Source organism: Galeopterus variegatus, unplaced genomic scaffold (genome assembly GCF_000696425.1).
Source record: "Galeopterus variegatus unplaced genomic scaffold, G_variegatus-3.0.2 Scaffold1417, whole genome shotgun sequence".
In the NCBI taxonomy this organism is placed as follows: Eukaryota; Metazoa; Chordata; class Mammalia; order Dermoptera; family Cynocephalidae; genus Galeopterus; species Galeopterus variegatus.
Window position 1 is genome coordinate 164231 of NW_007727528.1, and position 15400 is coordinate 179630.

Genomic DNA, 15400 nt, shown 5'->3' on the forward strand with positions numbered 1-15400 from the left:
TGAGATCTCACTCCACACAAAGGACTCGCCCTGTCACTGTGCGGGGAGACTCGGCTGAAGTTCAGCCTGGCTGTGGCCTGCACTTGTTGTGTCCCTAAAGGCGACCCCAACCCCATGCTGAGTCTTTGCCCAAGAAAACGCAATGCTGCCAAACTGCAACATATACTTTATCCCAACCCACGTTGCCAAAGCATTTTCAGTGATTTTCCACTGATCCCTTCTGTAGTTTTCCGTTTCCCCCCAATCCCTTTTTGTCCACCCCTGCCACTTCCCCAAAGCCCCTTTTGTTCCCTCTCTGTTCCTTTAACAACCTTGGTCACCCTCTCTGGGCTCGAGCTCTGTTCGTCGGTGCTGGAGCCTCTGCCCACTGCAGTCGTGGGAATGACATCAGACTGTGAGTGCTCTTCCTCATCGGCAGTTCCCGTGGGCTCTGCCTGTGTCTTTGCATGCATGTCTGTGTTCCTCTTGGTGCGTGCTTGCCTGTGTGTGTGTGTGCGTGTGTATCCATGTGTACCTGTTCACAGGTGACACTTGTGTTTGTGCAAGAGTGTCTGTGAGTGCGTGCTGTGCACATTTGCATGCACTTTCCTATCTCCCGCATGTCTAGTGCTGTCTGTAAGCCAGGCCCCATTCTAGACACTGGACAGAAAATGGTCCTGCCCTTGGGCCGGCCCGGTGGCGCACTGCTATAGTGCACCGCTTGGGAGGCGCGGTGGCGCTCCTGCCGAGGGTTCGGATCCCACATACAGACCGGCCGCTCGCTGGCTGAGCGAGGGGCGGGAGCAACACCGAGGGTTGCGATCCATTGCCGGTCACGAAAAAAGACAAAAAGAAGAAAATGGTCCTGCCCTCAAGGGGCCCCACCCCATGGGGACACAGCCTGGAGCCCAGCCCAGGATCTAAGGCAAGATGCACCTCCAATGGGGAGGTGGGCTCGGGGCAGCTTCCTGGAGGACATTCTGCTTGAGCAGGGCAGGGGCATCTCCTACATACTGAGCCCCAAGTGTGTTCAGGAGCAGTGGAGAGGAGGCTCAGAGGCCTCTCTGGGACCATGTGGGATGAGCCAGTCCCCAACAACTGCCAAGCTGGGGCTTCTGGGCTTTTCCAGGGCTATTTGATGCCATCAAAGACTTTTGAACAAGAGACAGACTTGATCTAATAATGATTAGTCAGAGAAATTGTTAGGAGGTAGGCTGATGTGCCCTGGGCTTGAGCAGAAGTGGGGATGAGGGAGGAACCAGAGGAGGTGCCTGTCTCTCTGCTAAGCTGACTGTTCCCAGGGCTGGGAGCCAGAGAGGGTGCGGGTGTGGGAGCCATGCAGGTGCTACTGGCTCAGTGAGAGGACAGAGGCCAGGGCTGCAGGTTCATCATGGGGAAGGAGAGGCCAGGGGAGGCCCCCCCTAGAGGAAACCAGAGGGAGTGGAGCTGGCCTGGGTCTGTGTGATCCCTGAGGTGCAGAGGGTCTGGGGTCAGGGGAGGCCGTGGGGCATTGGGTAACCTTGGGGAATTGTGTAACCTTAGAGCACTTCTCCCTCTGCCCCACTGGGGGTCTGTCCCAGACTCCACTTGTGCAAGTTGCTTCCAGAGGATGGAGTCACAGCATCCTGGTCCATGTCACCCCCCACCTCTGTGGGGGTTTGGGACACCAGGATCTGCTCTCTGGGCCTCTGGGTCCCCACCAAGATGGAGCAAGATGACCTCCAGCCCTGGCTGGGAGGACCAGCCCCCACTGGACACTCCCATTACTCTTGCTTTCTCCCACAGCTCCAGGCTGAAGCCCCCACCTCCCCAGAGACTGCACACTCCTCCAGGTCTGCACAGTCTGAAGAGAGAAGGAAACGTCTGGAATGAAGATAGGGTGTCTCCTGTCCCTGCCCTGCTGATGCCTGCTGCACAGCCTTGGCCCCACCTCTCTCTCCACCCATCCTGAGCTGCACCTGTGGCTGGTTGTCCCATGCCCACCCACCCTGCTTTGGAAGAGAGAGGTGGACCGCTGGGGTGACACCTAGGCCTGCTCAGCCTCCATCCATGAGCCCAGATCCTCCACTCACACCGCTACCCAGCCTGCCAGTCCCAAGCACAGTTGCCCACTGCGGGCTTTGCATCTACCATTCCCTCAACCTGAAATGCCTTTCCTGCCCCTGCCCACTGTCCTAGAGGACCCACGTCCAACCCTTCTTGTGGCCCACCAAGCCCTTCTTGCTCAGGGATCCCACAGGACCAGATCCCCAGGCCCTGCCTGCACTTTTTCTCCATCTTTCACCCTCCCTTGTGCTCATGTGTGTCCCTGAGTCCTGAGGGCCCTCAAGCCTTCCTGGCCAGAACTGGAGTCACCACCAGCTATGGTCAGCTGTGGCACTAGGTACGTCACCCACTTCGCCGAGTATCAATCTGTACCTGATAAACCCGCCTCATAGGGCAAAGCCCTCCAAAATGCTTCCTCTCCTGTTGACATTATGATCACAGGGGAGCTTAACAAACACTGGCACAGATGGGCAGCGCTGGGAGTGTGTGGCCGGAGAGAGCATGGGATGGGAACTGAGAGGGCTTTATGGTTTTTGGGCATTGTTTACATCTTGGATACCATTAGGCACTTCCTTCCTGTTGGTATTTGGGCTCAAAGTCATCCCTGGCTGCTCCTGGGTGCCCTCTGGGTTGATGGACCCTGGGAAGCCTTCATGTTGGGGGAAAGGAGCCTGATCCTGGGGGCTGGGCAGACACGTGGGCAGTGGCTCCACCCCAGGACAGGCTCAGGTAGGGTCAGAGGAAACCCCAGGGTGAGGGGCTAGAGGGGGCTTGGGGCCTTGGCCAAGGTCTTGGAGGGGGGGAGGGGATGCCCTGCCCAGGGGTGGGGTTGCAGGAAAGAGTAGCCATTCCACCTGATTTGGCTACCCTGCTTTAGGGACCCCAGACCCAGCCCAGGTCCAGGGGAGCTCAGAGCTCCCTTCTCTTGGAGCCATGTAGGGAGGCTGTCACTTGGGGGTGGGTGTGAAGCTCCAGGAGCCAGGTTCCCTGACCCCAGCTGCCACGGCTAGTGAGGTTCTGGTCCCGCCTCCCCTGGGGGGTCCTGGTGCCAGGGTGGTTTTGAAAACCAGAGACTGGAGGCCTTATCAGACCACAGGTTTTCCTGAGGAAGGAAGGGTGGGTGCGGGCCTCCAGGATGGGCGCCTCCTGTGGGAGGGCCCAGCCTAGTGGAGGGTTCACATGACTGCCCATCTCTCCTGGGGGGGAACAGCTCCTCCCTGGGAGACCCCAGTCCAAGACCCAGCCCATCAAAGACAAACTCCAAAGGCTGGAGAGACCTGGTCTGGGGCCCCTGGGCAGGGGAAGTACCCATTCCCTGAAATCACAGCACATTCCAGCATCTTTTTGGGGGTGTCCATAGCACCCCCCATCAGAAGGATCCATGACTAGTACTAGGGATATGCCCAGTGGAGATCCACACTGGGGTTCACCAAAAAACACACACAAGAATGTTCAAAGCCACCTTATCTGTAATAGCCCCAATGTGGAAAACCCAGATGCCAATCACTGCCTGTCCCACAGTGGGATGCCCAACTCTAGGCCCCTCCGCAGGCAATCCTTGGCAGCCTGCGGGCCACCAAGGATGGGAGGCAGAGGCAGGGGAGGGGCAGAGCTGTGCGGCCTCAGCTCAGAAACAGGCAGGGGGACCCACACAGGCTGAGAGGATCCAAGAGCTTGGGCTTTGCGGAATCCATCAGTGGAACCTGAGGGGGCCTCATGGGGCTGGCAAAGGCCTGTTTTCTTGATCAGGGTGCTGGTGGCAAGATGTGATCAGTTTGTAAAAATTCATTAAGCCATATATTTACAATTTGTGTCGAGTTACATGCTGCACACGAAAAAAAAAAACCCTCCCCTGACCCCTTCCTGCGGGAGGAGCATCCCGAGGCCCTCAGCTTCCCTCCCTGCCTGTCCTGCATCCTGCCTGGGCCAGCCCCTCAGGCGACCTCCTTCCCTCCAGGGAAGTTGCCTCGGTCCTGGGCTGGGAGCCAGGGAAGGCAAGGCCAGGTCGTGTCCAGACCCTCTGTGGAGGGAGGGGTGAGCACAGCCCCTGAGGGGCTGGGGAGGGGCTGTGGCTTGGGGCAGGCTCAGCCAGGCTGACTGCCCAGGGCCTGCTCTGCCTTTCTTGGCATGGCCAAGAGGAGCCACGTGGGGTGGGGGTCCCACAGCTGTGCAGGTGGGGCTGGTGAATGTGGGGCCCATCCTGCTGGAGCTGGGACAGGAACCAGGGACCACTGCTACCTACTTGGGGGTGCCTGCACTCCCCCCTCCCACCTTGGGTGCCTCTACCCCTTCAGCTTCTAGGGGCCCTGGGGCTATTTTTAACTTGGCTGAGCTGCGTGAGCTGAAGGTGGATGGAGCCCTGGGAGGAGGGAGAGCAGAGAGGGCCCAGCAGCTGCTATCCTGCCCCCACCCCTCCCAGGGTTCAGGCTTTCCAGGGGGGACTGGTCATTCTTGACCTTAGAGGAGAAATAACAATCCACCTCACAAATGCAAGGAGTCACACATGGAGGCCACCCACGTATCCTGAGATTCAGACACACACACCTGCTACTGCACCCAGACTCCCCCCACACACATACATTGCCAGGGATGGCTCAGGAACATACCAGACTCACACCCACTGAAGCTCGTGTGGATGCAGAGCCCACACTCGGCACACACAGGTGGGCACAGAGGCCCAAAGACCACCAGCTGAGTGGGTACCAGGAGGACCTTCAGGTCACATGGAGAGGCTGATATGGGGGAGGGGCCTGAGGATGGAGTGCTCAGCCCTCTCTGTCTTCACTCCCTGAGTACCAACCCCATTTCCCTGCAGCCCACTGTGGGTGCTAAGTCTCAGCATCCTTCCTACCCTGTGACCCAGCCTCTTCCTCATTCGCCCTCACGAAGGGAAGGCTTGTGGCTGGAGCCTGCGCTCAGCTGACTGGCATCCCCTCCTGCCCCCCATACTTGTCCCCACACACTCAGGACAGGAAACCCCAAGAGAGAGATTGAGCAGCTGTAGGGGAGCACCTCACGGAGAGACTGACCTCAGTTTGCTGCACTTAGCCCTCCCCTTCCTTTCCCTGCTCCCCACTTTCCCTCTCCTCCTCCAGCCTTTGTTCTGTGGAACAACTGCCCCCTGACTCCCACTGGGGAAATTGGAGTCTGTCCTGGAAAAACCCCAGGTGCTGGGCTGGGGGCCTGGTCCAGGAGAAGGAGGGAGGTGGGAGACAAAATTGAAGGGCAGTGACTGACTTCCAATTCCCCCCACCCGACACCCTCACCTCCATACCTGTAGGCCCTGGGGTAGCTACAGGGAGGGTCAGGGAGGGGGGAGTAAGTGGGAGTAGGGGTAGGGAACAGGACTTCCTCTTGGCAGGACACAGGACACCAGACCGGAGGTTCCCAGCCCCAGTCAGAGCCACAGGGGGAAAAGGTCACTGGGGCCTGAAGCTCCTCAGTTCCAAGATCTGCCAGTAGTGCCCCGATGGCCAGTCTGCATCACCTTGAGCAATGACTGTGAGGGGTACAGCAGATGACACAGTCCCTGACCCATCCCCAGGCCCCACCATGGCCAGTCTGGCGAGGAGCTGCCCCACACCCAGCCCATGGAGCCCATGGTGCATGGGAGAGATATTGCCCTGGAGGGGAGGCCTCAGTATGACCCTGGCCCTCCCAGAACAGGAAGCCAGGGACAGGCCAGTTGTAGTGAAGGCCACGGGGGCCCCCTGCACCTGCACAGCCCTCCTGGCTCCCTGGCCCTGAGCCTCACAGTTGGCTAGCAGATGATATGCTCGCTGGGAGATAAGTGTCCCAGGAGGTACCCAAAGGCCCCTGATGGAGAAGGACTTCCTGTGGTCACCACACCAGGCCTGCCAGGATTCATGAGACCCCTCCCTGTTTGAGAGGCCAGGAGGCCAGGAGGATCCCACTCCTCATCCCTCACCAGTCCTTTGGATGTCCGTGGACACTCTGCCAGTCTGTCCTAATTGCCTCAGCAAGAAATGATGCTCTCCTCTAAAAGCAACCATAAAAATGAACTACCTCCACACAGAGCTTGAGTCTGGATTTGCCTCTGTTTCCCTAAGAGTCAAAATTACCAAAGAAGATGTCAAGCACAGAGTAACCACGTGACCCAGGATTTCTACTCCTAGGAGTCATACAGGAGAAATGCTTACCCCAAAGAGGAGCATGCTGCAGAAGGAACACACCTCTGCAGAGAAGCCTTGGCCAAAAGTGAGCCTCCATCTTCACCTCCTTCCTCTACCACCTCCCCTCCTTGTGTTTCTCATGGTTCCACTCACAATCTTTACATTTTTAAAAAAAGCTTTATTGAAGTATAATTTACGTGTAATGATACTGCCCAATTTTAGCTGTACCATTTGGTGAGGTGCTTTGACAAATGTGTAGTCTGGAACCATCTCCACGATCATGGTATAGCACATTCCCATTACCACAAAAAGCCTCCTCAGGCCCTGCCAACCACTGACCTGCTTTCTGTCACTAGTTTCATTGTTTCCAGGATCTCACAAACACGAAACCAGGCAGTGTGTGGTCTTTGGTGTGCGGCTTCTCCACCTGGCACAGTGCTTCTGAGGCTCACTCTGTGTGTATTGGGAGTCCACTCCTTTTCTTCCTGTTCCCGTTGCCAGTTGATGGATACTGGGGTTTTCCAGTTTGGGAACATTATTAATAATGCTGCTATGAGCATTTGGGGACAGGTCTTTGTGTGGACATGTCTCGTTTCTTTTCGGTAAATACCTAGGAGTGAGCCATGCCTTGTTTTCTAAATCTTTTTATTTGTTTGTTTTTGGTCTGCCCCACGGCTGTATATCCCTTAAGGGTAGTAGGAACCTCACCTGTGTCTCTCCCTGCCATGACCAGAGCCCAACACAGTTTAAGAATATTCTCAACAGCTATTTGTCCACTGAGGTAATGAACGAATGAATGAATACGGAGCTGGAGGCAATCGAGGTGATGATGACGGGGACCACGGCAGACAGTGATGGTGGATGCTGGCACTGATGGGGGTGAAGGTGGTAGTTTGTAGTGGCAAAGGCCTCATGCCAGAGGGAGCTGCCTCTTTAATTCTTCTTTGGAGATGTCAGGTACCAATATCCTAAACTCACCTGGGGAGATGTCACGGGGCTCCTGCACCTCCAGTTACCCACTCTCAGGGCCACACCTTGGAGCTTGCTGTCACCGACACCCACACGCACACTCTGAAATGACTGTTTCCACTTTTTCCCTCTGTGGCCTCAACCCCCACCCCCCAATTATCACATACTTGCCTCTTTGCACCAGGCCCTTCCCTCCAGGGACAACCCTCCTTCCTTCCAAACCACTGGCCTTCCCCTCTCTACAGCTTCCTTCTTATCCAGTTTAGATATTGTGGTCCACTGTTACAGTAACTCTCTCACAAACACCTGAAGTATTTGAATTTCTGTCATTTCATAGCATTTATCTGAGAACCCCAAGTACCTACTCTCTCTTTGCCAACAGCTGAGCCACTGCTCATTGTTGGGAAAATTAACCTGGGAAGACTGGTGCCGATAGAAACCCACACCTCCATGCTCTGCTCCTCAGGCCGTCCACACTGCCTGCCTCCACACCTGGGGAGCTACAGACATCCCTCTGTACTGGCTTTCCCTAACACTGGGCATATTGTCTCTTGATCATCTTGTGTATTAAGCTTTTCCCTGCCTTCTGTGTCCTTCCCACAAGCACTGACCACTCAATCCCCTAATGCCCTCCACACAAAAGCAGTGCCTCTGTGAATGCAAACAGCAGCCTGGAAATTTCTGGCTGAGAATCTTTCAGTGCTTCTTAGGAGAAGTGGCCTCCTTTCAATCTCCTCACCCCAGTCTGCAAAGCCCTACCTATCTTCCCCACCTCCATCCCTAGCCTCATTCCGGGCCCCTGTCCCCAGGGTTCCAGCCACACTAGCCTTGTTCTCATTCCTCCAAAATACCAAGTTCCCCAGCCCTAGGGCTCTCCCAGGGTCAGCCCCCACTCCACGGCCTGATTCACAGGCTATTTCTGACCCCTCTTTCTGGTCTCAGCTCTTGATCCCTTCCCCTCCCCCAGGTTGGCAGCTGCTGCATATTTGCTCCCTGCAAAATCCTCCTTTGGGTTCAACCCTTACTTGTGCCCAGCAAGCTCCCTGAGGGCAAGTATTAAACCTGCCAACGCTTGGCTGCCAGCACAGCAGACCCTCAACAAACCTCTGCTGAATAAATGACTCTTAGTGAGGATGGTGGAGGGAAGGTGGGGAGTCACCTGGGGTCATCACCAGGCGCAGAGAATGACCAAAGCAGAAAGTACGACCTTCGTCCTGCCCTCCTGGCATCCAGGGCAGGAGGTCATGAGCTGCTGGAAGGGGAAGCCCACCCTGGAATCTGAGGCCAAGCCTAAGGGACCCGGGAGACACCAGCCACCCTCCTGGACCCTGCCCCCATGCAGGTCCACATGCACTGCCTGGGACTTTCCAGGGAGCCTAGCCGCTGACCAGGAGTGGCCAGGGCACCAGGCATTTCCTGCGTGGCCTCCCTCCCGTGGCCCCAGCTCCTAGCCCAGCCTCTTCCTCCCAGGCCCCAGGGGCTTTCCGCACAGCTTGAGGCCTGCTATTTTTAGCTGAGGGAGAGGGACCAATTCCTGGCCCCGTTGCCACCCCCACAAGAGCCTGGGCCAATCTGGGACTGGGGTTGTGCCCCAGGGGGTTGGGAGAGACTGCAGCCTGGCAGCCCCTCCCTTCACCCAGTCCCTACATCAGACACACCTGGGTAGCTGAGGTGGAGGTGGCCAGGCAGGAGGGGACGGCTCTAGGCTTGGGCTTCCAGCCCAGTGGGCAGGATGCTCGCCTTGGGGAGGGTGGGCCCAGGGCCTGGGTGGGCTGCTGCCCACTTCCTGCAGCCACACCCCAGAACTTCAAAGGCCGCTGGTGGCCCTGTGGTTACTCCCACGCAGCCGGAGAGACTGGGCAGGCACACGCACCTCTGGCAGCGGGCCCTGTTCCGGGCAGCTTCAAAGTGATGGGGGTGGGCCGCCCTGCAGTTAGCACTGATTCCCAGGGCTGGGGTGGGGTACAGAAGGGGGCGATAATGGGGATCTTGGCAGAGCCCCTTCTCTGCTCCTTCATCCTCCCCACCCCACTGCCATCCTGAGTGGGGTCAAGGCAAAGGCCCAGACACTTTCCTGACCCCCAGATCCTGTTCTGGAGTAGGGGTCGCCTGGGGGTGTGCCTGCATGTCTGTATAATGCATGTGGGTCTGGGTGGCCTCACCCTGGAGTTGAGTCCTGGCTAGAAAAGCCACAGGAACCAAGGTGGGGGACACCCCTCCAGGGCCCCTCAGGACAGCCTCCCTTCCATCCTCCTCTGCTCCCTCCCTCCCTGCTGATGGCCTGCGGGGGAGGGGGGACATAGGAAAGAAGGGCCTGCCTGTCTGGGCCTGCCATGGGGCGGCCCCTGCCCCCACGCCCGGCTGCGGTGGGCTTGACCTCGCGCCAGCTCCCCGGGGACCCGGCAGGCTGGGGGAAGTCCGGGGAGCGGGGGCCTCGGAGTAACCGCCCAGAGTCCAGCACACGCTGAGAACAGAGAGTGCAGGGGAAGGAGGTGGGGGGAGGAAGCTTTCAGGGTCCCCTGGGGTCAGCTCCGGGACAGTTGCCGTTTTTAATCTGCACGGGTGACTTAGAAGGAGCCGCGAGGGCTGTAACCTAGATCCGCTCAGAAGCGCGCTCGGGAGGTTCGGGGCCAGCGTGGCCCAGGACCGCCCCTCCCCCAGCCGTGCGCCCGGAAGGCACTGGGGACCATGCGCGCAGTCCTCGTCCGCACTTACGGGCCGAGACCCGTCCGAGGTCCGTCGGCAACCTCGCAGGGTCCCGCCCTGCTCCGGCCTGGCTCTTCTCTCGCTTCACTCTCGGGGAGCCGAGGTCTCCTGGGACCGCCGCGTGGCCGCAGAGCCCGGGGCTTCCTTGATCTGGGGTCATGAAGGAGCCCCAGCCCTGAGCTCATAGCCCTGTCGCCTGGCCTTTGCGGAAGCCACCTATCAGCCCACCAACACTGGCAGGTGGAAGCCGTGCGCCCCAGGGGGGCAGGCCTTGCGGGGGGCCGCCGTCTCCCCGCTCTGGACACAGGAAGGGTTCGGCTCGGCTCGAGCCTGGGCGAAGTAACTGTCCAGGACCAGCCAGGGCCGCGCGGGAACACCCCCTCCCCGCCCCTCCATGACACGCCCCGACCCAGCGGAGAGGAGCCCCGAGCCGCAGGCATGGTGGAGGGCGGATGAGAGGGCGCTGGGGCAGTTACCCCGGGTCACCCCGCCATTCTCCAAGGGCCGCCGCGTGGACTACCCTTTCGGCGACACGTTACGCGCCGCCCCACCACCCTACAGAATTTTTCCGTGGTTCCACTACCTGGAGGAACCAAGAAAGGGGGCAACCTCTGTGCCCCCCCCCCGACCTCCGGGATCCTGGTGCCCCTCGTGGAGTCAGACTCTCCAATCAGGAGATGATGCCAGGACCCCCCACCCCCATAGCTGGTCCTCCGGGTCCCACGCTAGCGACACAAAACGCGGCGGATCCAGGAAGTGCCGAAACCCTGCTGTTAGGCCAAGGGCCGATTTACCCCCACCCCTTCCACCCCCCTCCCCCGGGCCCTGGTTAATCTCCCCTCCTCTCCCACAGCCAGGGTAGACTGTCCGAGAGCCAGGCCGCAGTTTCTATCTGGTCACCGCGCGGGCGGGTGGCGCCCGGGTCCCACAGGTGAGGGGTCCCCAAGGGGCAACGAGCGCGAAAAGCCGGGCCGGAGCGCCCGACTGGGCGGAACGGGTTCTGCGTGAGCCCAGCCGATCGGCAGTCGGGATCCGTCAGTGATCCTTCAACTTACGCACGCGCCGCCCCGCGCGCTGCAGGGCCTGCAGGGGGGGCTCCCGCACGGCCCGCACCGCCTCTGGGAAAACAGTGCGGCCACATCCCTTGGCGTTAAGAACACGCCCTTTGACTCAGCAACACACTTTTAGAAATCTAGTGTATAGGAAAAGCACCTCAAGGCAAGGGTCCTCGGACTAGGGTGCCCACTGCAGCCACAGGTGCATTGGAGAAAGGTCTAGAAACCCGAGCAGGGGCACCCTGGCGGGAGTGTGCACTGCAGCCACCGAGCAGTGAGTATGCTCGGTACCGTGTCTGTAAAAGTAAATGACAGCCCCTCCAAGAGACTGTGTATGTGTGTTTGTAGGGAAACAGAGAAGGGTGTGAGAGGCCACAGTCCAGGTTAATAACTCGGATACCTACAAGGGGTCAAAGAGGGGCTTTCAAGCCAGCTGACCTCCGAACATACAATGACCCTTCAAAATGTTTGTATGGGGCCTCAGAGACCATCCCAGGGCAGGACGGTGCCCTGAATAACCCCAGGGGGACTGGAGCCTGCAGAAATGGTGCAGACTGTGCCCTTTCTTGGGAGGGGGTGGTACGCCAACATCAGACAGGACTGCAGGTCTCTTGACCCCAATCCAGGCTTTACCTTTATGTGGGCAGCAGTGTGGCTGTCCACCCCTCTCACCACCTGTCAGTACATGAAGGCCGTGTCAAGGATTCGAGAGTGAACCTGGCCCCTTCCCATAGGAGAGGGGAGCAGCTCTGGGGCAAGAGTCTCATGCTAGTGAGGGGGGCACCAGAGGCTTAAGCAGCAGGGCTGGGCAAGGGCAGGGAGGATAGTGACCTCTTTCCACCCCCTCCTCTCCACATACACACAGCACAGTCACCCAAAGGGTGTGTCCTGTGTGGTCATAGGATTTCAGTGTGATTGAAGGCTCACAAGGGACAATTTATGGCTTCTTCACCTTTGGGCTGGGTGTTGGGGGGCACTCTAGTGAGGGGGGCTGCTCAGCAGTGTCCTTCATCCCGGGTAGGAGAGACACAGAGACAGAGGACAGGCCCAGCAGGAAGCCAGGAAGGAGAGGGCTGTGCCTGCCACTCCCCCACCAGCCCCACCGTCCTCAGGGGTGCTGGGTAATTAGTTCTCTGTGACTCCAGATGTTCAGCAGCTGTCTTGGCCATTTCCGCCCCTTCTCCTGACCCCGCATCCGCCAGGAAGTGTCCCCTCCTGTCCTTGGGCTTCAAGCCACCCCCACCTTCCCTGCACCCCATTTCCTGAGCAGAGGCGTTTGTGCAGACTCAGCTCCCCCTCCCACCAGGGTGGCTTCAGCTTTCCCAAGGCCTGGGCACTGCTCCCTGAGTCCAGAGCTGTTCGGTCAGCTCAGGCCAGACTAGACACTCTCTGCCAGGGGCTCTGATCCTGGCTCCTGCCCTCCAGCCTCTGGGACTGGTTTTCTCTCTCTCCTCTGTTTCCTTCTCCAAGTTTGGCTCTGCTGACTCCTGCAGCATAAATCAAGGGCCTCCTGGGAAGCCAAACAGAACTGGGCAGGGAGGGAGCACTATCTGTGGGGGAGGGGTGCATGCTCCGTTGTCTGCCTGGAGGGCAGTGGGTGGCTGAGGGGGGCTGCCTCCACAAACTGATAAGCAGGGACACTTCCCTAAGTAGATGGGGGTGGGAGGCACAAGAAGTAGCTGCTGCTGCAGCTGGTCATCTGGGGGGCTCTTTTGGAGAGGGGACAGCTCCCTTCCTGTCACATGCTTTCCTGTCTCAGCAGAGCTGGTGGTTCTGGGGCACTCGGGCTCCCATGGACTGGTGGGGTCAGGGGCCAGACCAGACACAGGCTAAGGCGTGGAGCCCGAGGGCCAGTGGCTCCAGCCCGTTGACCTTTGCCCCTCAGAATCCGGTCTCTGGCTCTCCCCATACTCCTCCCCCAAGCTTCCTGTTCTTTCAAGAAGGGTGGGGGTGGGAGTTAAGGGTAGGTGGGCCTGGCTGAAGAAAACCCTCCATTTCCAAACAAGTCTCAGAGCAGATCAGGCTGGGAGACTGCTCCCAAGAATGTTTCTCCAAGCAGGATTTTTTCCTGGGGATTCAAAACAAAATCTGACATGTCCTATACATTGTGCAGACAATTCTCCAGGACACCTGTCACCTCTGCTGTGATGGCTGGGTCTTCAGGATCCACAGGGTCCAAACTGGGGTGGGAGCCCTCAAGGCAATCTTCCCCACACACTGCCTGGACCTGGGCTTAGGAAGCAGGGACTCAGACCCACAATCAGGTCCTCTACTCTGTTGTTGGGGGTCACTCCTATATGAGTGGCACCTGTGAGTCCACCCCACCCCCCATCAGCCAGGGTAGACAGCATCCGAATTTATGAAAGAGGTTCCTGGGGAGTAAATGCCCCCCATCCTCCTCCAAGGTTTCCATCTCTACCCCTAACATAATAGCCTCCTGTCCCCACAGGGCCAGGAGTGCACATTTCAGGACAAGGACCACCTATTTCTCTGGGAAACTCTGCCCATCCCTTGGTCCCAGGTAAAGGACCCCCTGGGCTCCCTCCTGAGGCAGGACCGCCACTGCCCTGCTGCTGCCCAGAACCCAGTGGAGAGGAGTGGGGTGGACCCTGACACACCCTCTTGGTCCTCAGCACCCCAACATGTGATAAAAGCTGGATAACAGGAAAATCTGGCTGGTAGCTGGGTGTCTGTGCATGTGTCTGGGGGTAGGATTGACAGATTTAGCAAAACAGCAAGATAAAAACAGGATATCCAGTTAAATTTGAATTTCAGATAACTTTTAAAAGTTCTCAAAAAGTGCATAGAAAGATTTGTATTATCTTTTTTTTTTTTTTTTAAAGATGACCAGTAAGGGGATCTTAACACTTGACTTGGTGTTGTCAGCACCACGCTCACCCAGTGAGCTAACCGGCCATCCCTATATGGGATCCGATCCCGTGGCCTTGGTGTTATCAGCACCACACTCTCCCAAGTGAGCCACGGGCCGGCCCTTGTATTATCTTTTAATTCTATTTTTCCATGAATTTTTTTGAAGTACCCACGTATAAGTATGCCCCATGCAATATTTGGGACATACTTGTACCCCAGAAGTATTTGTTGTTTATCTGAAATTCAAATTTAACTGGGTATTCTGTCTTTTATATGGAAACCTAGGGTGGGGGGAATAGTCAGCCCCCATCCCCATCTCTCATCTGTCAATCGATCCCTGTCCTTCTGGCGCTAGTCCCCTAAAGACAGCAGAAGTGCTCAATTGATTCCCAAAGCTGGTAGGGGCAGTTTAGGCCACACAATGCCCCCAACCCAGACACAGAGCAGAAGAGCAGAGGGGGGTTGCAGGGGCCTGGAACCCCCCCTTCTCCAAAAGACTGCAGTCTCTCAGGCAGGCTTGGCTTGGATTGCCAAATTTCCTGGTTTTAGCATTTTTGTGTTTCAGGTCTGGCCAACTGTTGAGTGGGACCCTGGAGCTCCGCCCTTCCCTGGGGCTCCCCCTGCTGGCCCCTAACCCTGCCCCTTTGCCCTCAGGTGGGCTGGCCCTCTCCAGTGCACGAGAAAAAGGGGAACCCACCAGAGCACTCCAGAAAAGAGGAAGGTACAACTTGTGGGGTGGTTTTTTTTTGGGGGGGGGGGCTGAACCAGGGGTTGATAAAGAGGAACCCCAGCCAGGCAAGATCCACCTGAAGAAGGTCATTGTTACTGCTGGTGCCAGAGAAAAGAGGATCCAGAAATGGCGGGGGATTTCCAGCCTGCGCTCACCCCCTTTCCTGAGAAGGAAAGAGTGGAGGGGCGGGGCTGGCAGGCCGTGAGCAAACACCGCCTCCTTGTCCCAGGAGCAGCCTGGTTCTGGCCCTCGAGGGCGGGGGAGGGTACCCTCAGCAAGCTGGGCACAAGGCTGTGGGAAGCGCTGCGTTCTTCCTAGAGAGACTTGGCATCCTGCAAGAAGAGGTCAAGGCTATGTACTTCTGGCTTGTCTGGTTGTCCATCTTCATTGCAAGTTGGAGGAAGGCGGGTGAAGGGGCTCCTGGAGGGGGTGGCGGCTCTGGGGTCCTAAGGTGTTGAGGGGTGGGCTGGGTGGGGCAGAACCGAGGCCCACCATGCCAGGGACCCTTTGTGTGCCCATCGCCTTCGTGTTGCCTGTTCCCCCGACAACAATGACTCACAAAGCCGGCCCGCGTTGGCGGCGGTGGGGGAGGTGGCCTCCTCTCGGCCCTGGAGGGTCTGGGTCACAAAGGCCACCAGGGCCTGGCCCGGAGGAGGCATGCCCCAAGACAGCCCCGCGTGGTGCTCGCCCCTGCAGCCACGACCCCAGCCCGGCAACCGGGCGTCGGGGCGCCCATGTGCGTCGTGTGCTTCGTGAAGGCGCTGGTGCACGTGTTCAAGGTCTACCTGAGCGCCAACTACGCTTACAACTTCCGCGGCTGGCCGGTGGACTTCCGCTGGGACGACGTGCGCGCCGCAGGCGCAGGGAGCAGCAGTCATCGCGCGCTCACGTGCGCGGCGGCCGCGGCGGGC

General features: G+C 58.4%; 2 protein-coding genes across 2 annotated transcripts in view; one reads left to right on the plus strand and one right to left on the minus strand.

Annotated features, from left to right (window-relative positions):
- The window catches only part of CCDC60 (coiled-coil domain containing 60), a 28696-nt gene extending 13548 nt beyond the window's left edge, over positions 1–15148 (minus strand). Inside the window, exons 1-4 of the mRNA XM_008576878.1 lie at positions 15049–15148; positions 13019–13120; positions 10889–10951; positions 9843–9983 (exon numbers count right to left, since the gene is read on the minus strand). Of these exons, the coding sequence (XP_008575100.1) occupies positions 9843–9983; positions 10889–10951; positions 13019–13120; positions 15049–15148 (406 nt within the window). The remainder of the gene's footprint in view (positions 1–9842; positions 9984–10888; positions 10952–13018; positions 13121–15048) is intronic.
- A 75-nt stretch (positions 15149–15223) lies between these two features.
- Positions 15224–15400, plus strand: part of ABHD16B (abhydrolase domain containing 16B) — a 1842-nt gene continuing 1665 nt past the window's right edge. The window contains exon 1 of the mRNA XM_008576879.1: positions 15224–15398. Within this exon, the coding sequence (XP_008575101.1) occupies positions 15224–15398 (175 nt within the window). The remainder of the gene's footprint in view (positions 15399–15400) is intronic.